The following is a 22,313-nucleotide window of genomic DNA, read 5'->3' as shown; positions in this document are numbered from 1 at the left end:
AGCCAGCAGAGCTGGGAGTTGAAGTCCACAAGTCTTAAAGTTGCCAAGTTTGGGAACCATTGTTTTAGAGGAATAGCATGCTGATATTCCACAACTTAATTATGCACTGCGTTGTTATAGCACTTGTTTAAAATTTAATTTGACAGCACTGCATAAATAAAGGCAAAGTAAGTAACATTTCATTTGTCTCAACCTTTTAAAAACCATGAACCATCTGTTTACTCAATAGGGGAACTCTGAAATGCATTTCAAGATGTCTTGATGCATTAAGAAACTTATTTTGTGTACAACTGTAAAAAGTTTGGATTCAATGACATTTTTATTATTTTAATACAAGTGTGTAGATTAGAAGATCTGAAACATTATAAAGCAATATACATAATAAATAACATGCACAGTAGTCATGTTATATAACACTGGCTAGTATTCAAAATAAATCCAGTGACATTGGAGAAATCCATAAAAATGCTATCCTGTCTTCCCTTTTATGAAATTGTTCAAGTATAAAAAGATTCCCATACAGTCCAAAATATTAAATTTCTTTTTAGGTCAAGAATAAAAATTACAAATTATTGCAGTTTCACAGGACAAATGAAAGCAGCATTTCCTAGCTAAGGAACAATAGTTTATCTATATAGAGATGAAACTGAAAAAATGACCCCTTTTCATAGCAGAAAATACCAATAACCCACTCTAAAGGCATATGATGAGTATTCTTATGGTGTTTGCACATACTGTGTTTAAGATTGGGGCTTCAGACTTATCATTAATATACCCGGTTGAGGAAAAAGTCCCAACAAGATCAGAAGGGCTTAAGATTCAACTCTGGATTACTGTTATAGTACTGGAGCTATTTATCTGAAACTCAGTCACCACATGAACAAACAAAAGGGTTTACAGGGAACTCATGGGTTGTACAAATATCACGTTTCTCCAAAAATAAGACAGGGTCTTATTTTCTTTTGACCTCCGAAATAAGCACTTGGCTTTATTTTTGGGGAGGTCTTATTATTTTTGAGGTGCAGGAGAAGGCAAGCATGATCACCTCGTTGCTGCTGTTGTATTGCAATATTTTCGGGGAGGGCTTATTTTCAGGGGAGGGCTTATTTTAGCGCATGTGCTCAAAAGCCCGATTGGGCTTATTATCCTGGGAGGTCTTATTTTCAGGGAAACAGGGTACCATTGCTTCCCCCCCCCCCATATTGTTCAGCCAATTCACATGGTTTCCCTATGCAGACGTTATTATGGATGTGTGTGGCCAATGATATAAATATAGCTCCTATTATACAGCACAGTAATGTTTAAATTGAGTCTTATTCCTCAATTGGTATGTGTAGTATTTTAACGTCTTTCAGAGTAAGTTAAGTTTTACTGAAAAACAGTAAAGTTTTCGTCCAAGAAAACAGATATTCAGTCAGTGAAACAGCGGGAAAATCATGAAACTAGCATTTTAGAGATCAAAACCTTTCCAAAAGTTTTAAAATACCCTTACAAAGGTATGCTTATTGAAGACAATAAACCTATGTCAGCATCTTTAATTGCTTAGGTTATTATTTTATATTCTACTCCTAAACCTGCTAAATAACTTACACTATGAGATGAATACAATATTTTACAGTTTCACATCTAAAGTGGGTTTCTTTAGGATGCAGCATCGTACAACTTTCAAAATAAATATATCTTTAAATAGCATTACAATTAAGGCACAATAGAGCTCACATAGAATTAACCTTTGAAGAATTGCAGTCTCAACAAGTAGCCGCATGGAAGAGGCCTATGTTTTTGCAAATAAATACTTAAATAGGAATTAACTTGAGTACAAATCATTTTAAAATGCATTCCCTAAGTACAGTTCTTAAATATTTAAATTCAGCAAATTTCTTCCTGCCTTTATTCACAAGCCATGAATAGATACAGTAAATAAAAGGAGAAAGCTGTTGTAGGAGAGAGAGCTGATCCTGTTTTAGAATCAGAATAGCTGACTGTAGCAGTCAAAATTTCCCTAAAAGTGAAACAGGATGGGGAGAGGGATTAGAATGTGACAACCTCATCAAATGAGAACAAGTGATGTGTGCTTTCCAGAACGGGCTGTGTCATGGATTGTCTGTGCAGCTGTTACACCCTTTAATTCCACGCCACTTGCTCCATAGTCCCATTCATAGAGAGGACAGATGAGAAAATAACTTTGATGCTGTCTACCCTTCCCCCCACCTCCCAAGGGCCATCTTCCTTAGTTTGTTCGACGCCCAATATGAGATTGTCAAAAAAATATTTTTCTACTCATTCACACAAAATAGGCCTTACTGAAAAGTTGTAATGATAGCCAGCACTTTCAATATTTAAGTAATAATAATCTTCCACTTGATCATTTATGTATTGCTCACCTTTAACTTTTTACAAGGATACTGTAAAATGCACCTTATTTTTTTTAAAAAAAACAGCTTGCTTTTTTTTTTTGGTTACTTTAGCTATGCTTTTCATGATAAGATGATGCTTAGAAAATTCTTACCATACCTTATCCCACAATATTATTCATTCTACGGGAGGTATAATGCTTTAAAAGACAGTGGTATTTGTTCCTATACTATTCTGTTGCATTGTAGCGTTTTTTTGTTTTGTTTTGTTTTTAAAGCTGGATAACTTAAAAAAGTTAAATTATTTCTACCGAAAGGCTTGAAGGTAAATTGATAGGAATAATAACAAAGGGTGCTTTCTTGCCACGTCCGTCTGCTATTGCATACGATCTGTTTGCAGTTGCTGTGGCTGGTATTGGCCGAAAGCAGCTGCTGCAGCTGCAGCTGTTCCAGGCGCTGCTGCGGTGATAGGTTGCTGGACCGCGTAGCCGTATCCCCCAGCGGTGACATATCCTGCAGCAGCTGGCGAAGCCGCATAGGGATACTGGTCATAGGCTGCTGCCGCTGCAGCGGCCGCCGCCGCCGAATACTGAGCATACGCAGCTCCCGTGTAGTCAAGGTATGGTGTGGTGGAAGTAGCAGCGGTAGGCTGGACGTGTGGAATAACCACCCCAGGTTGCACAAAAGCCTGCGGATATACGTAATGAGCAGGGATCCTGTTGAAAAACAGAAGATAAAGTTAGACCACTGGGAATCCTCACTCCCCCGGTTCAGAACTAAAAAACCAAACTCAAATTTAGTTGTTGTTATACGCATAGGGTTGCCACAATAACTAATTTCAGCGATCACCTGACAAGCTAAAAAGGAGACGCACCGATGAAAATGTTTTTTTTTTTAAAAAATAGCGTCACAGTGTTAATGCCAACTTAACAACACTGATCAGAATCGCTATAAAGGCACACAACTAATTTTAAAATACTGATAATCTTAAAATGTACATTGGTTAAAAGAAAAATGAAAGAATCCTGGTTTGGGGCTGGAAGACGGGGTGCATAGCCACAGAGAAGTGACTAATTCCCCCCCCCCTAAGAATTGTAATATACTGAGAGTTTATATGACTCTTTCCTTAGTATGTATATATTTTAGTAGCCTGCATGTTTAGTTCCATGGTGGGATACTGATGATTTCCACACGGCTTCTTACTTGTTTCATTGCATTACCCACATTATTCAAAAGTATTAGGGCAATAACTGTCTTGTATTGTGGCAATCCTACTTGAATTGCTATGCACACATTAATTCCTCTGCAACTCCAGTCATCCTTATTAAAAAAAAATAATAAATACATAAATAAAACACAGGCGACAAAAGGAGTTTAAATAGAAGTTCACAGGTGTGGTAAACACAGCAAGAATCACACTTGTCAAACGAACTATAGTGCAATTCACTCCGTCACAAAAGGCTATTGAGGGGAAAGCTACACAGATGCCATTAAAAATACATGACAGTGACCTCTCGGTAGATGTGGGTAGATGTGCATCACACTTCTGAAGAGGCCATGAAAGTCAAACCTGTTAAGACATATCAGGGCACGGACTCCTGTGCCAGTTCCCTTATTTCTATATAAGGCATAGCTTTGGAAGGAAATAGGGAGAGCTGGAGTGGAATTATGTTCAGGTAGATCTAGTGTTTAATAAAAAAAAAAAAAAAAAGGAGAAACATATTTTGAGGAACAACCTTGCTGTTATTACATACATACTTCTCCTTACTATTAAACATTACCTTTTTTTTTTTGTACCGTTAGAAGCACAAGCAGGGCATTGTTGATATTTGTAATAAATATCATAAATATATATAGATAACAATACTTCGGCTGTGCTTTCAACACCCAAAAGCTTCAGGTTTACTTACAAACGGCTTGGTAATGGAGACTGTGGTTATTACGCATTAGAAGGGTGAAGCTGAAAAACAATGTTTTGCCTAAAAATCTCTAAATAAATCTGAATGGCTTAAAATAAGCTCTGCTCGTTGCTACAGCTAGACAAGTTGCTAATTCCCCATCTATATGTACATGGATTGATCCCTTGTATCTTATGTATCCAACCTATTACTCTCTTTGGAATAAACAGAATCTTCTCCAAAGTTTTAACTTGCAGCTAAAACTTTTATCAGGAAATCAAACTTTCTCTCCTGCATAATTCTGATAAAATCCAGGGAACACGCGCGCGCGCGCACACACACACAGCTTCAGATGCAGAATGAAAGCTTTCAGCTTCTCATGCAATGTTGTAAGTTTCCTTTCCCTCTATTGCCCAGATTACGTCCGCTTGATCATCCTGTTATAACCAAATTAATACAGGTGCGTTGAAATGAAAAATATTTTCAATGTTCGTACGATGTTGCCAAGCAAAATTTTTTTTTAGTTATATAGCATTACTGCATTGGAAAGAAATCCATACAGCTTTGCTTTGAAACTGATCCCTGCCCCTTCAATGCCTACAATTCAATATTAAAGCTCTAACTAACAAAAATTTATCATTAGTTTCCTACTGTCCTGGGTGGGGAAACAGCGACACACATATATAAGAAGAGGTTATTGAACAGAATAATGACAGTCACTTAAGATTTTTTTAAAAAAAAAATACAGCAAAACTGATTAATCTCTTATATTAAGGGTTCTGTAAAGAAATCTGTGGTATTAAAGTCAATAACAACTTTTTGTTTTTATATGGTTTTTAAATAGATATAAACCGTACATCAAGTAATTTGATCATAATGCTCATTTAAAAACAGATCAATTGCCAAGGATGATTTCTATCACATGCAGATCACTTTATTATATAGTTAAGTCATAGCTCTGTTCTGACAGAAGCATCATCATTATGGATTCTAAAGTTGTTTCCTTGTTAGATATCATGATGAATCTATGTATTCAAGCTCTTGTAATTTGTTTCTATTAAGTCAAGAAACTAACAGGTGGGAGAATTATGAAACTTTACCCCTTTAGAACTCTGTAGCCTACAATATGCATGCACTCTCTCCAGGCGCCCACTGTTGTGCCATATCTCACATGATTGACAGCACAAGCTGCAGTGGGTCTATTTTTGATCATCTGTCATGCGACAAGAGCTTCCAGCTGAGTAAAATGGCTTTATAAGGCCAAAGTAAACGTCCATCTGTTGGAAACGCCAGCAGGCAGAGATTGTCATGATACTAAAATGCTAGCTCCTTTTATGTTCTTCGAGGTCAAGAGGTTAAAGAGCAGCTCCTCGTTAGGTGGTTGAGGCATCTTTGCACAATAGATTGAAAGATGTTCTTCTGAACTTACTTTTGGGAGAAATGCTGGTTTCTGCACCTTTTTATTTCCAGATTTTTCAAAGGTAGTTTTCTTTGGTACATTAGAACAGTGTTTCTCAACCTTGGCAACTTGAAGATGTCCGGACTTTAACTCCCAGAATTCCCCAGCCAGCGAATGCTGGCTGGGGAATTCTGGGAGTTGAAGTCCGGACATCTTCAAGTTGCCAAGGTTGAGAAACACTGCATTAGAAATAGGCACTGAAACGCATCCGTTTTCCTTCAAGTTTGCTATAAATACACACTAACATGCAAGTAACTCTATTGAACAGAGAGTTTCCTTACTTCTATCAAGCATAAATAAGATTTTTGATTTAGGTTGTATATTTTGTGCTGGGTCCTCGTGGCATTACGTTGCATTTGATCCCCAACAAATACCCGAGGAGGCCTTAATTTATCTTTAGCTGTACTGGAATTAAAACAATATTTCCCCTCATACCCTAAAAAGCTTCTCAGAGATACAGCTGCAGGCACTTCACTAACCAAGAGAATGTGGTGAACTCACTACATATCAGCAACTGAAGCTGGCATGGACAGGCCATTCTCCTTTCAGTCTTTGCATTCTGTCTTCTAGGGCCATTTTTTCCCCTAGGAAATAGGCTACCCCATTTCCCCCCCCCCAAACCGGGGTCTCTCTGGACCAGAGTCCTGAATAACAGCTGATCGACAGTAGTGGTGGAACAGCTGCATGGTGGCAAGATAGAGCTGTCTTTCTGTTTCTTTTCCCACACCTGTTAGCTGTAGTTTAAATATGGGTTTCGTGTTCTTTGGAGCAGTTCTCAAACCATGTCTAGGAGTCTGGCAGCCCATTACGGGTTTAAGAAGTGTTCTGGAATGGCACTATTCTGTAAGAATGCTAAACTACTATGTTCAAAAGGAGTCTACCAGACAACTTTCAGGCTCATTTTGAATTCACTTGTAGAGTAGAAAGGCAAAAACAGAGTTTTGATGGATTGCTAAAAATATCTATCCAGCCATTGTCAAAACTTGCTGCCTCCCCAGGTTCTTTCCTATCCCAATGTATAATAAAGAGAATAACTGATGGGCACTTTCATATCTATGGGTGACATGGTGGAATGGGTACTAGGAGGTGGGGAAATAAAGCTGGAGGGACTTCCAACTCTTAACAATCTCTGAACCATCAATATGGATAGAATCATTTTCCAGTTTTGTGTCTATATCAGGATAAGCTCTGTCAGTGAGGACATCATATTTTATGCCAGCATATATATATATATTTTTGCTGGCTCAAGGACTGGTATGTCAGCCATTAAAAAAAAACCCTTAATGGGTCTCACTTTTGAGAAATCATGCATATTACAATATATTACTGTAAAATCTGGATTTATTCCTGTCAAAATAACTCACTTTTATGTGTGTGCTGAACTTCTATATCTTATGCATTTTTATTCAGAATTCAACCCCTACTGAATTCAATGATTAATTATATTGATCTAAATATTTTTTGCATGTATGAATACTATCACAAAGTTAATACTTTGGGCTAACTTACAACAGGCTAATATAAGTAATCTTCAACTTGCAAACTTTTGTTTAGTGATCAAAGTTACACCGGCACTGAAAAAAGTTACTTGCGGCCATTTTTCACACCTATGACTGTTGCAGCATCCTGCCAGTCACATGTTCAAAATCCGGATGTTTAGAAATTGGTCCATATTTATGAAGGTTGCCGTGTTCCGGGATCATGTGATCACCTGTTGTGACCTTCTGACAACCAAAGTTAATAGGATGCCAGATTCACTTTACAACAGGGTTATTAATACAACAACTGCAGTGATTCATTTAACAACTGTAGCAAGAAAAGTCATAACATGGGGCAAAACCAGTGGTGGGTTTCAAAAAATTTTGGAACCTCTTCTGTAGGTGTGGCCTGCTTTCCGGGTCCACTGGTGGAACATCTTCTAACGGGTTCAGTAGATTTGATGAACCGGTTCTACCAAATAGGTGCGAACTGGTAGGAACCCACCTCTGGGCAAAACTCACTATTTTGTTTAGCAATAAAAATTTGGGGTTCAGTTTTAAGTTGAGCACTACCTTTAAAGCATTTAGCATTTCCACAGTAACTGCAGTGGAATCAGAATATTTTAAGTGGTAACAGATTTCCAGTAGAGTATAGACAGTCATGTATAAAAGCAGTAACATCACAGTAAGCTAAGATTTATTATGATAAGAATGACCTAGCCCCTTTCCAGAATTTTGGATTTTGCCTTTTGAATTTGACAGGGCATAAGGAAAATTTGGGAAACATTTACTTCTAGTATTCTTTTGATTAATTGCTACTCATTTCACGATATAAAACCTAACTAAAAATAAGTCTGTACTTTATTTTTACCTTTGAATGTATTATTTGCAGAAGAATTGGATGAAGGTCCCAACCTGTTTTCAAATGAGTCAAATTTAATCAATCCAATTAAGCATCAAATCACTGAATTTCATTGACTTGGAGCCTGCTTGAATGCCCAATTCTGTAAGTTGCACGGGGAGATTATGAAGTCCACAGCATTTCAAAGTTAGAGATGATTACCTCTAATTTTATTATTTTATTTTTGGTGATAATTAACAAGATGTTTCTGTTTGCTATGTGCTACCGAGAATCTTTCAATGTGGGCAACATATAAATAAAAATAAATAATAAAGTCTACTAGCAAGCACATAATCTGACTCATTCAGTGAATAAATCTGAGTCATTCTATCCGTGTTTTCCTCCAAATAAACCTGTCTTGATTCTAGCAATGTGTGAGACACAAAAAGCAGAGCAGGAATCTCCCTGGCACTCTTACAGACAATACTCACGATATATGAGGCCATCGTGCCAGTCAACACCCCCTTCCCTGCTCTGCCCATATATGAAAAGCAACCTGTGTCAATATTTGAAGCTCAACAAAGCAGAAAGCCTTATCAAATCTGTTGAACTCAATCACCTATTCACAACCATGCCACTGTCCTGCTTTAGATTTAACAGCCACTGAAAAACTAGCAAGGCTGCAGGGGTAGCCCCCAAATTGTTGCTTCAGTTTTTATCTCTGTTGCTCTGGTTTGTTTCCTATCCCTTCAGGGCTGGCAGGAAGTTATTTTGGGAAACAAAGAAACACAGGGGAAGAATTACACTTCTCCCATCCTGCTTTCAGCAGTTCTGATTCCATTCAGGGTACAGGATGTCTGCATTTAGGCTTTTTTGTTTTTACAAAAATGTAATCTATCTATCTATCTATCTATCTATCTATCTATCTATCTATCTATCTATCTATCTATCTATCGTTGAGCAACCTCTGGAAAGGTAACCAGGATAATTACTGGTGATGGAAGAAAAAAAATGCAAACTGTTTATATATCATCATTGGCTATATAATCTGAGGTGACCACAGTGGATAATTTTCTTATTGCTTGTAAACACCGTTTAGTGGTTATTGAGTTAATGCAGCCAACTTGGGTACTTGAGAGACCGCCTACTGCCAATCACCTCCACACGACCTATTAGATCTCATCGATTAGGCCTCCTCCGAGTTCCATCCGTTGGTCAATGCCGACTGGCAACCACGCGGAGGAGAGCCTTCTCGGTGGTAGCTCCGACCCAATGGAACGATCTCCCCGTGGAGATTCGTACCCTCACCACCCTCCAGACCTTCCGCACAGCCCTCAGAATCTGGCTATCCTGTCAGGCCTAGGGCTAAAGATTGTAACCCGCCCGAATGGGTTGAATGTTGTGTTTTAACCATGTATTGTTTTATATGTAAAAGTCTGTTTTCCCCCCTTCCTTTGGATTGTGAGCCGCCCTGAGTCCCCCCAGGGAAAAGGGCGGCATATAAATAAACCTCTAAACCTCTAAACTTCTCACCGGCTCAAGGTTGACTCAGCCTTTCATATGAGCCATATGCTGACTCTGTAAACCACTTAGAGAGGACTGTAAAAGCACTAGGAAGCGGTATATAAGTCTAAGTGCTATTGCTACTTCCATGAAGTTAATGTTAACACAGATTCATATAGTTTAAAGTATTATTTTTATCACAAGGTACCATGTATTTCTGTAACATCCAAATGTAGGCATTAAATGAAGAAATCAGAAAGATAAAAGAAAGCCACTGGATTAAAAAAAAATCATCTTGAATTTTAAAAATATTTCAGTCCCTAGTAAAGTTATTTTAAAAAAATCAGCTTAAGACTCAGGTAAAGGATATATTATTTTCCAAAATAAAGTAACCCTAAATTACAGTAGCTAAACTTTATTACCATTTTTGATTATTAACATCTCCAGCAGAGGTGGGTTCCTACCAGTTCGCACCTATTCGGTAGAACTGGTTCGTCAAATCTACCGAACCGGTTAGAAGAGGTTCCACCAGTGGACCCGGAAAGCAGGCCACACCTACAGAAGAGGTTCCAAAAAATTTTGAAACCCACCACTGCTCCTTGGATATGATTATTCTACACTATCATGCTCATATTTATAAAACTCAGTGCCTCTGTGAAAGGTAAGGATGACTACTGCGTTTGTGGTGCAATCAGAACATTGCGTGTGTTGAAGTTGTTTTAATGCAAACCAAAGATGCCTTTTAAAAAACAAGTTTACATCATATTCTTATGCATGCCAGTGCTGTGTGTGAGGTAATTTAAGGTGGTTCTGACAAGTGTCGTCGGCATCTTCATATCCGGTCACATGGGCGGCAAGCCACTCCCACAAAGGAGGCCACACCCACAGAGTAGGTTCAAACAATTTTTGAAACCCACCACTGATCTCCAGGCACACCCAGAAGGGATGAGGAAGGCTGTTTGAACAGCTCATACTATATTCAAGTAAATCCAACAGGCCATCATATGGAGCAATTACAATTTTGCACATATACTCCAAGAAATAATAAATTCTGAGCAAATAAAGTTTTATATATTTAAAAGTTCCTAGACTAAAATAGGATTATTTTTTAGTGATGAAACAGCAAGATAAAACTGAATAAATAAAGATTTTATGAATATATGGCTAGCATCAACCGTTATGACAAGAACAATGGACTGGAGAACATAGATGCGAAATAGGGCTACTATATCCATCTGGAGTCATCTTGGTGACTATTAGGTGATAACAAAGAGTTTGGGGTTTTTATATTACTTTGCTGTCATCTGGATATTTGCAACCCAGATCCTTCATTTTTTCAGAAAAAGGTATTGTACCAAGATCCATCATTATCTCTGCATACTAGAATACCCCATAGACAGCAGATGTTTTGAAATTTATCTTAAAAACAGTCTCCGAACTACTCATTATATCATAAGATCTTTATTGAGGTTTACCCTATCCTACAAATTTTTATAATATTGTTTTTCTTTATTATTATACTGTAATGCTTGCCATCTGACAGTTATTTTGGAGCACAGCAACATTAGTTGGTATGCAATAAAAATCTTGAGGCCACATATCGCCATGCCATTCAGTTCAATGGTTCTGGAAATATGAAATCATATATTCTATAGCTGGAACTATTTCATTCTCTTTATTCGATGAACACACAATATTCAAGAATGCTGACTATGACACCACTATTTATGCCACTAAATCAATGTAAGCATCTATAACATTTGCCTAATGTAGATGAACTGTAGAAAAGTGAACAAATGGACAAAACAGAAGAGCTTGCCTTATCCTACATATGTTGATGGGCTGCAACTTAGCTAAAATATCACTTTGAGATATTTGAAGTATTTATTTACTTACTTATTTACTAAGGAGCAATTTCTATTAAATTTAGAGGACTTAACTTTTGATACGGAAGTATGCAACTGTGTTACTTAAAGTAGTTTCTTTGACTAAGTAGTTTTTGGCTTTTCATCTCCATGGCTGTATGCCAAACTATACTTGTTGAATTTCCCTTTCCCACTCTTTTGCATATGGTTATCCTTCTCAATAGACTGGCTTAGCGCCAAACCACGTTTCAGGGAAGAGAAATCAACCTTTCCTCCCATACTATGATCCCAGCATGAATGGTCTTCCTGAAGCTGCAATTTCACAAAATAGCAAGTGTCAGGAGAACCAATGTGGGAGGAAAAAAAAAATAATCCTCTTTTTTTGCACACTTCAATCCTGGTTGGGGGGGGAGGGGCTTCTCTAGTTGTAGAGAGAAGATAAAGGATCTTGTGACAACTGTCAGGATGATAGAAAATAATTTTCCTCTCACCCTATTTAAATAAAATTAGTTGCTTTGGTGAATTGTACTGTATAAATATTTGATTTAGAACAGTGACACCTCTTAAGGAAGTAGGTAGGTGTTTATTTTGGTGAATAGCTAAAACATGTTTTGTATTTAAGAGAAACGAAAAAGCCAATTTAAGACATGGTTACACTATGAAGTTTTTAAAATATCACAGGTTTTTTTGGGGGGGAAACCCTTGTGGTTTTTTTTGTATGGTTGCTTATTGGTATTCAAGAAGAAAAATGAGCTTAAGATTTAGAATAAGAGTTTGTATGATTATAAATCTATTTAGCTTGGCATCTTGAAGCCTTTATCTTGCTTATCCACTCCAGGGGTGGGTTTCTCGCCCTGTTCCAACCGGTTCGGTTGGAACGGGGCCGGTGGCGTCCTCGTGCACGCGCGCGGTGCACGCATGTGTACTAGTGTCTGCGCGACGCTCCAGCTACTCTTGGAGGATCGCGCAGGCACTGTATGCGTCCTGCGCATGCGTGGAAGCGCAGAACTCGTCAAAACCGGGTAAGGACTGCGGCGGGCAGGCGGGCCCTTCGCCGTTCCCGGAAGTTACTTACTTCCGGGTTCGCCGACCAACCGGTTCGCAGGGACTGCCGCGAACCGGTTGAAACCCACCCCTGATCCACTCCCTTGTTCCTCCTATATAGGCAGTTAGCTTTTCTGTTAATGGCAGACAGATTTAACATTTCTACATCTTTGCTTCCCCTAAGTTGACAAATAGTTGGGGAAATTAAAGCATTTTATAAAATATCAAGAAAATTACATATAATCGCAGGCAATAAACTGGATCCAGTGTTGCATCAAGTGAAACTCCAAAAACTATGATCAATGGATGAAAGGCCAGCAAATATCACCTTTCCCAAGAGTCTCTGGTGTTCCACTCCCCAAACCTGCAAATATGTCAGTTTATCTGGGGACAGCAAATTGGTGAAAATCGCTATCTGAAAAGGCACAACATTTTGCACTTCTCCATTATAGCCCTATCATGAGAGTTCCTCTGTAGGGCATCAACTTACAGGTTGGAGTTACACATCACACCAAATCATAATGTCGTTCAGTATAAATAAACTCAGCAATTATAGTTTGTAAACCATGTTTTATGATTGTGACTAGTTTAATAGCTCAGCGCCTTGTGCAAACACAGTAACATGTAAATCTGGATATTGTCTTTTTCAGTCTTCAGCTGGCTAAATTCAATTATTGCTGCTAGTGTTTCATGGTAGCAAGTTATAGTATTTCAAAACTGTTCTCCAGTTTCACCATGAGTTTTACTTAGCGAGGATTAGCAAGGAGAAAAGATCGCAAAGAGAGAGTTCAAGCAGATTCCTTTTCTAGTTTCATGGTTGAATTTAAAAAAGAAACATAAGTTCTATTAAAAGTAGCACATATTTAAAGAATACTGCAAGTTAAAGCTGATGAAAACAAAATCATTAATGGGAAAGTGCAAGTGGATGCGTATTGTTAATAACACAAAGCTCCACATCCTTCCCAAAGTACAAAAAAAATAAAATTAACATGCAAGCAATGTTGAGCTTTCTTTTTTTTTTAAAAAAAAGAAAATAAAACGGTATCACACAAATTTAGCAATCACTACAAAATATGGTTAAAAAGAAGATAAATAAGTCGCAGGCTACAGCTTGAAAGCAAGAGGGGGGAAAAGAGGATTTATTTATTTTTTGTGCTCCCCTTCGCAAAGTCAACACTCCTCAACAAAAAAACCAAAACGGAAAAGCCACCAAAAACTTTCACTACAGCTCTTTCAATTAAACAAAAGCACACAGTTTAGCTATCAACACCACTTCATTACTGTAATCAACAAATCAATAAATAAATAAAATAAAACCACACTGATATCTATGGACTATAGAAAGAAAACATACATGCATCGTTAATCACCATTTTAGCTTGTTTGTGTGTGTTTTGAGTCTACTGGTTACAGAGTTTAATTCCAAACAGAACTATTCCACCTCATATCCTTCTCATCAGTTATCTTAACTGTAAACGATCCCTGTCAGATTAGAAAGAGATAAATAACATTGAGTTTAGCTTAAGAAAGAAAAATATATTGTTGGGGGGTACACTGGAGTGTTGATTACAGGCAGAACCTGGTTTCCCCACATTATCTTATCAGCACAGGACTGCTTCACAGTGCAAGGTGCTGTGCACCCATTCACCCCAGCTTTAACGCTTATTGGAAAACCATTAAGGAAGCGAGGGCATTTTAAATCTGCATATTTGGAGGAAAAAAAAGTAATAATTTTATTGCCAGAAGTCACATTACAGGACATTAACAAGTATACACTATTTGTTTCCCACTGCAAAAAAACCCCACAACAACAGGTTTAGAGAGGACTTACCCAAAGGGTCTCTGGATTAAGGCTGGATGGAGCTGTTGAACCCCAAAGGCAAAACCTAACACCAAAACAAAGCACATTCTGTATACTGATACTCCTTCTGTTGCATTGTGTTGGCAATCTTTTACCTCTCTAAGGAGAATTAAAGTCTATGAAATTAAATGGGACTTCCACATCAAAAACCAAAGCGTTGCAGATTTATACTCTTAATAAATACTATTCCTGGGATTGTTCTTAAAGAAAAGCAGGTAAAATGTAGCAATAGCAATAGACTTATATACCGCTTCATAGGGCTTTCAGCCCTCTCTAAGCGGTTTACAGAGTCAGCATATTGCCCCCAACAACAATCCGGGTCCTCATTTTACCCACCTCGGAAGGATGGAAGGCTGAGTCAACCCTGAGCCGGTGAGATTTGAACAGCCGAACTGCTGAACTGCAGTCAGCTGAAGTAGCCTGCAGTGCTGCATTTAACCACTGCACCACCTCGGCTCAGTCCACTTACCTTTCATGAAAATGTTTTATACATGAATGCATTTTGTTTCATTTAATAAATAAATAATCCTGGTTTTCGAGGCACAGAGGCCAGACAATAATTACGTTATTTAGCTGCTTCCAATATTAAAAATACATGATTGAACATGACCCAAAAATTATTAATATGGCTGGTATATACCACAGAGTGTAAAATAGTAACAAGACTCTTGCATAAAGGATCCTTAGTGTTCTCTGAACGTGGTTGTTTTCTTGCAGATGTTTCTTGTAACTCTTGAGTTACAAATATTCTCCTTTATTGAGTCTTTGCCTAGTTTGAAAATAATTTGTAAGAACAATTTTCCAGCTTGTGCAAATAGATTCTCACTTTTATTCGCCTCGAACCCCAAGGTGGGCAGCAAATAAATGTAGCAATAATTCACTGAAACTCAAACCTTTTTTCATGTGTGAAATAAAGCCTGTAATTTTAACTAGTCAGCTTATTAAAGTTAATACACTCTTACAACAACAGCAGCCATTTTTTGGGGGAAGCCCACATACATAAAAAATAAGAGTCCCTGCGGATTTTACTCCTACTCATTGCCGACTATAGCGGTGTGTGCGTGTGCTCATTTCAAGGTCATTGAGCCAGTGGTGTCTGAAGACATTTCCATAGTCATGTGGCCAGCATGACATCATGGAATGCTGTTACCTTCCCACTGAAGGGGTACCTATTTATCTACTCACATTTGCATGTATTCGAAGTGCTAAGTTGGAAGAAGCTAGGGTAAGGATGGGAGCTCACCCTATTCTGTGGTGCTGGGCTCTCGAACCTAGGCTGCCAGTGTTCTAATCAACAAGCTCAGCATGAGTCAACCACACCGAACCTCCCCCGCCCCATATTTAAAAAACGGGGGGAAATCAGGCTGCTTTACCAAATAGCAGAAAGGTACTGCGCTGCTTCTGAATCATTTTTGAAGCATTCACAGCCTTAATAGTAATCTTTCCTTTCAGCAATATTAATAATATTATACCTCAAGATAAAAGAGTTGTTATTTCTCATAGATCATTACATTTTGGGGCAGACATAATGTTCACAGTCTCCTAAACTTGGTCTTTGTATTTGATTATTTTTGTACGGATGTTTTTGTATAAGTTTCTGCTGCCCTTTTTAGGAATTGCTTTAAATATGGTAAAGGGAATAAGTTAACAATTTTGTCAGATGGCTGGCAGCCCTGGGAACTCTTGCCTACCTTCCCCAAAACTTTTCTTTCAAAACATTTCTACTGAAATTCCATGAGCCTACAGCGGCCATGTGTGAAATCTCACAAGATCATCTGCTGGAATGCAGAATTTTTGGGGTGCGTTGATGCTATTTTGGGCTGTTGTGCATGACTCTTGTGTAATTGGGAGTTGCACTGGTATGATCTATGTTGTCTTTTTCTAACTAAAGGAAGTTTTGCAAAATAACTGATTGAGCCTGAATTATATTATGTGTTAATCTGGTTACTTGTTGACTGTGAAGAGGCAATGCCATATCATAGTTAAAACCAATGACGGAAGGACAAGATAAAAAAGGGATATTCATGTTCCCAATCTCTTAGTTGAGGCTGGAAGATTGGAAACCTTTATCTGTACCAAGTTGGTTTGATCCTAGTTTGTTTTAATAAACCATTAACTAAACCAGAAGTAAAAAACTTTTTTCCAAGCTAATGCTATATTTGAATGCTCCAGACCTGTGTTAATAGGATAAAAAGCAAATTTAAATTAATGTCATTTGCATTTATTTAACTGTAATATACTACAGTTTATTATTCCCTCAATTTAGGCAATTTTGTTTCATAAAAATTACTTGGTAATTCACCATGCCAAATCATACTTTGCAGAAACCATGGCTTGCAGATGTGTATCAAATGAATGGGTTCTAATTCTGTTTTAGCAATTCATGGGATCAATTACTCCAGATTGATAACTGTGGTATAGAATGAGCAACATACCAATACAGCAAAAAAAATGAACAAGGGGTTGAATTAAAGTCTGAACTGAATCAATGCTAAAAGCTGATACACATACAATACTATATATTCCCATAATAGTTGAAGGCATTTCTTAGTTTAGAACTTAAATATAAAGACAAAATAATGGACTATTTTTAGCTTTCATGTAGTTTTAGTATTCATAATAAAAGTCTTTAAGTTTGCATTTTTGTTTTTATTTATTCATTAAATTTGCATGAAGCCCATTTCACTGTCAAGCAACTTTGGATTACTTATAGCAGTGTTTTTCAACCTTGGCAACTTGAAGATGCCCGGACTTCAACTCCCAGAATTCCCCAGCCAGCGAATGCTGGCTGGGGAATTCTGGGAGTTGAAGTCCGGACATCTTCAAGTTGCCAAGGTTGAAAAACACTGACTTATAGCATAAAAAAGCAAAAAATAGAAAATATTAAAACATTATATATATTAAAATCAACAGAAATGAGGTAAGTTAGAAAGCAGAAGGCAACAGGGTGGCCATCTTGTGAACACATTCATCCTATGTGATTTCTAGACAATTCCGTAATATTTTTATAGTGAATAACTATAACCGAAAGGATTTATCGATGCAAAAGAATTAAACCTGTAATTTTCTACGTAAGTGGGGATGACTTTGTGCTTTCAGTAGGAATAACAGGCTTAAAGCAGGGGTCAGCAACCTGTGGCTCTTTCATCCCTCTGCTGTGGCTCCCTGTGGACGGTCAATTCCACAATTGATAGGGCTTTCAGTTAGGACACATAGAGGAAAAAGGACGCCGTGCTAAGAGGAGATTCTATGGTAGGTGTAAATAAGTGTTTAAGGTTGCAACCCCTGGTTTAAAGAGAACATACATGTGACTTTATTAAAAAGTCTATACCCACTGAATTTTAGTGATAATTTGTTCATTTTCCTGACAGATCCCTAAACTCCACTATTTAATTTCAAATCGTTTATCTTGAGTTTTAAATGTATACATGTGGGGTAGAGGTTGACCATGGTTATTCCTAGTTACCTCAATGATGAACAGAAAACATGTTGATCTTGTTTGGAGGCTGATTTTAGTAATGAAAAAAAAAAAACCTTCCATAAATAAGTTGGCTGGGAAAAAAAGAGCATAGTATTTCAGGAATACAACGTTGATAAAAAAAGAAATATCAAATAATAAGCAACTAAAATAACTCAGGAAGTTAGCCTTGGCAACACAGAAATGACACACACCAACGATGTCTGTTGCTCCAGAAATTAATATAAACTTATGAATCAAAAGTTATTGCAATTAGGCAAATTCTTGATTTTTACAGAATTTAGTTGGTTTCTGGGTTCCACCACAAAAGCGCGTAGGACAAAATCGCGCTCGACAAAAGCGCGCTGTGACGTCATCAAAGCGCGACGAAAAAGATCGAAAAAATGTAAAAATAAAGCTAAAACCTTCCCCTAACCCCCCCAAACCTAACCCTAAACCTAACCCTAACCCTAACTCTTAACCTAACCCTAAACCTAACCCTAAACCTAACCGTTAAAGTAACGAAAAACGTAACGCTAACCCTTATCCTAACCCTAACGCTAACGCTAACGCTCTAAAGCTAACCCTAACCCTTAACCTAACCCTAACCCTAACCCTAACCCTTACCTTTATGTGAATCGGCTTGCTTTAATTTAATTTTTATTAATTTTTATTTGAATTTTTCGATCTTTTTCGTCGCGCTGTGATGACGTCAAAGGCGCGATTTTGTCGATCGCGCTTTTGCCGTCCGCGCTTTTGACGGGTCACGGGTTTCTGAAGTGCCTACGAGACATTACGGTGTTATATATGGTGCCAGAACATGTTGCTGACTATTGTTGTAAATGCAAAATAAAAATCTGGAAGCTATTCCAAGTTTCATTTTGAAGCATTTTGCTTTTGATGATTCTTAGAAATCAAAAGTTGACTACTGATGCAGGCAAATATTGTACTAGGAATATTAAATCTGATATTAAAAGAAAATTTATATTCCGAGTCACATACAACAAAATGATTCTCCATTTAATTAGAATCTCTGATCAATTAAATAATTAGTCCCATTAATAAATTAGACTCTTCAATTAAAGGAGGACATCACATGTAGCTGACTCACCAAAAAGGAAGAAAGTTGAATATATGAAAGAACTGCTATATACATTAATCTCTCCCTGTAATATATAGAGACCATAATCCTTTGTGCATTATTTAAGGGCATAATCTACAGAAACTACTAGATATTGCATGAGGCAGATGTTATTTTCTACATTCTCAAGTTGGTGCTTCCTAAATTTCCACTTTCTGTTTCTTGGACTTCTATCAATCAAGTGTTTAGAAAAGGACTGTGCAAGAACTTCTTTAGACAACTAGAACTACACTTTTAGTGCACACAGGGACTGTGTTAAGTGCTATGGAAACCTTCCCTGTGTGCACAGGAAAGGTTTCCATAGCAAGGCAAAGGGACAGTCAATTTTTTTTTAATAAGGAAAGTTTTCTGGCTGTTTCGTTGTCCATATTTCCTACATAGAGCAGGTACATATACCTTGGGAAGAAGTAACTTATCCCCCTTTCATCTTCTGCTCCAAATGTCTTATGTCAGCTCTAGGAAGCCCTGCCCCACATTCTGCAAAATCACATGACATTATGACTCTTGGACATAATTCTTACATTTGAACCAGTAATACCTACTGCGTTGACACAAAGTATCCTTAACATGAATTGGCCATAATTAAAAATCACAGAATCGGGTGATGATAAAATGCTTCAGGACTATGTTCTTTTGAGAACTTTTGGCTGTTCATTTGCAAAACCACTCATTCTAAAATTAGAAGATAAATAATCACCGTGATTACCTGGCTGCATAATTCTTGGTTTTGCTCCCAGGTAGGCAAGATTCACGTTAGCTTTTCTGCCATCAATGATTGGATTAGGATCTTTGCAGGCCCTTTCAGCAGCAGCTCGATCAGCCATGGTTACCTTGATAATAAAACAGCAAAGGGTATCAAAAAAACGGTGACCCTCAAAACAACCTTCCAGATATTGTAAAACAATAGTCTTTCTGGTGGACTCTTTCAGATTAGAACGGTCAGGGATTTCTCTTTTTGTTTTGTTCTGGTTTTGTTTCGGTATTTTGCTTTATAGTTGGTTGTACTCTTTTATATATTGGCTGTTTAGTTGTAAGTTGCCCGCAGGTGTTTGGGTGGCCTATTAAATAAACAAACAAATAAACTCCCGGCATCCAAATGAAAATACAACTAGGCAGTATCTTTCAATGTCCGAATTTTGGAGACTCTCTCTCTCTCTCTCTCTCCCTCTCTCTCTCTGTCTCTCTCCCTCTCTCTGTGTGTCTCTGTGTCTCTCTCCCTCTCCCTCTCTCTGTGTGTGTCTCTCTCTCTGTCTCTCTCCCTCTCTCTGTCTGTCTCTCCCCCTCTCTCTGTCTCTCTCTCTGTCTCTCGCTCTCTCTGTCTCTCTCTCTGTCTCTCTCCCTCTCCCTCTCTCTGTCTCTCTCTCTCTCTCTCCCTCTCCCTCTCTCTGTCTCTCTCTCTGTCTCTCATTCTCTCTCTGTCTCTCACTCTCTCTGTCTCTCTCTCTCTGTCTCTCTCTCTCTGTCTCTCTCTCTCTCTCTGTAATTAATACAATAAACACTTTTTAAAAACCCAGTTCTATTCGAAGCATTCTGTTTCCCGAAACAGAGGCACAGAAAGTTTGCAGTGACACAGTAGCATGTGCCAGCGGAGATAAAAATATGAACATGTCCCTATCAGTCTGCAGCCAGCTGGCTTCATCCAATGCCAAAACTTTATTAAGCAAGTTTTCTTATACAGGCACGAAGCAAAATATCCATAGCACGCAGCACGCACAGCAAACTCTTCAAAGAAGAAAGTATGCCCCCCCCCACACCCTCTAAATATCCCCGCAACATTGTAGTCGGTCGGTATTCATTGTGGGACACCCCACCCCCCCACTCGATACATAGGTTGTTTTTCCAGTGCCTTGTTTACACGTTGCTTAAGTTTGGAGGAAATTTACCGTTGGTAACTTTGCCTTCTGTACCATTCAACCGAATAATCACCATCTTTTCAAGCCCCCTTTTGGAGGGGGGAAGAGAGACCGAGGCTGCGGGATTACTGTCCTCTCCACTCTCCGTCTCTGTCTTCCCTCCCGCCCTTGTTCAGCGATCACCCTCACCACCCCATCTACCCCATCCACCCCCGGCGGGTCCCTTCTAACTTACAAATCCGTATCCCCGGGATTTGCCCGTCTGCCGGTCGGTGATGACCACGGCTTCTTCGATGTCGCCGAAGACCTCGAAATACTTCCGGAGGCTGGAGTCCGTGGTGTGGTAGGGCAGACCCCCGACGAAGATCTTGGTGTACGTGGTGTCCTTCTGCGTCGTGTGCATCTTTTCCCCCCGAGAGAGAGACAGAGAGACGGAGGGAGAGAGGGAGAGAGAGGGAGCGAGAGAGAGAGAATCTCTCCCCGGCTACAAGACCAGCAACAAAAGGAAGGAAAAGAAAGTCAGGGGAGAGAGAAGGGAGGGGAAAGCCTCTTTCCTCCGGCTGCTAAAGGCGCCAACTGCCCCGCTTCCAAGCAACTTCTCTCTCACCGTCCAGAGTCCGCTTTGCCCAGCCGCGCACCAGCAGCAGCAAGTCCCTTTCGCCGAACAGGAAACCTGCCTTTCTCCCGCGCCGAGCGGCTCTGAGGGCAAACCGGGAAGCCTCGTCGGACGATGCCCTTGAGGTAGACGGTGCGGGGGGCGAGGAAAGTGCCGGGAAGTCTTCCGCCGGCGAAGGCTCTCTGGCCAAATGTCACACGCGCGCGTCAGCTCCCCGTTCCGCTGCCGCCCCTCTCCAACACGCCGCTCCCGCTTCCCCGCCCCCCTCGGAGGGGGCGGGTAAGCCAAGGCGGGGTTCCCTCCGGTTATTGGTCCCTTCTCTGGGAGAGAAGCCGGCAGGGTTATAAAAACCCCGGGTTGCGGGGACTTGTGGGGGGGAAAAAGAGACCGAGAGAGAGCGAGGAAGCGGCCGGACGGCCTGGCCACCTGCGCGCTGAGGGAGGAAAAGCGAGCGCCTCTCGGGTCGTTCCCGTGGCTTGGCTGAGGGCGCTGCCCAACGGGAGCTCTGCCTCGCCTTCTCTCCGCCTTCCCTGGAAAAGCTCACACGGCGTAGCCTTCTTTGGGCGTCCGTGGCGGAGTCCTCAGCCCCCCCCCTCCCCGCGCCCCGCTTCGCTGAAGAGCGAGCGCCAAAAGGCGCATGGCGGGGCGCAGAAGTTGGACCTCGGGCAGCCCTGAGGAGGAGAAGGAGGCGGGGATTACATAGGGCCACCCTTCCCCTATCTGGTGCCCACAGGCGCGCTGGGCTCCCAATTTCCCCGTTGGTTGGCGTTGGCCGGCAACTCTCTTCGGTTCCACCACAAATGCGCGCACAACAAAAGCGCGCCTGACTAAACCGCGGTGTCTAAAGCACGGTGACAAAACCGTGCGACGAATGAGCGACTAATTAGCCCTAAAGCGGGCCGACAAAAGCACGCCGACAGAAGCGCGCTGTAACGTAACCCTC

The 22,313-nt window shown here is 39.6% G+C and overlaps 1 protein-coding gene across 1 annotated transcript; it reads right to left on the bottom strand.

Moving 5' to 3' along the window:
• Positions 1-300: 300 nt before the first annotated feature.
• Positions 301-21,625, bottom strand: RBM24 (RNA binding motif protein 24). Its single transcript, XM_014075003.2, has 5 exons — positions 21,362-21,625; positions 20,990-21,238; positions 19,608-19,731; positions 14,274-14,328; positions 301-3,070 (listed from the first exon to the last, which is right to left on the bottom strand). The coding sequence occupies exons 2-5, from the start codon at positions 21,155-21,157 to the stop codon at positions 2,731-2,733; spliced, it is 687 nt and encodes a 228-aa protein (XP_013930478.1). The 5' UTR covers positions 21,158-21,238; positions 21,362-21,625; the 3' UTR covers positions 301-2,730.
• Between the last annotated feature and the right edge of the window lie 688 nt (positions 21,626-22,313).

This window comes from Thamnophis sirtalis, unplaced genomic scaffold (genome assembly GCF_051295495.1).
Source record: "Thamnophis sirtalis isolate CommonGarterSnake01/CBP01778 unplaced genomic scaffold, rThaSir2_p1.2 scaffold_2, whole genome shotgun sequence".
Lineage (NCBI taxonomy): Eukaryota > Metazoa > Chordata > Lepidosauria > Squamata > Natricidae > Thamnophis > Thamnophis sirtalis.
This window is presented reverse-complemented; position numbering and strand designations above follow the sequence as displayed.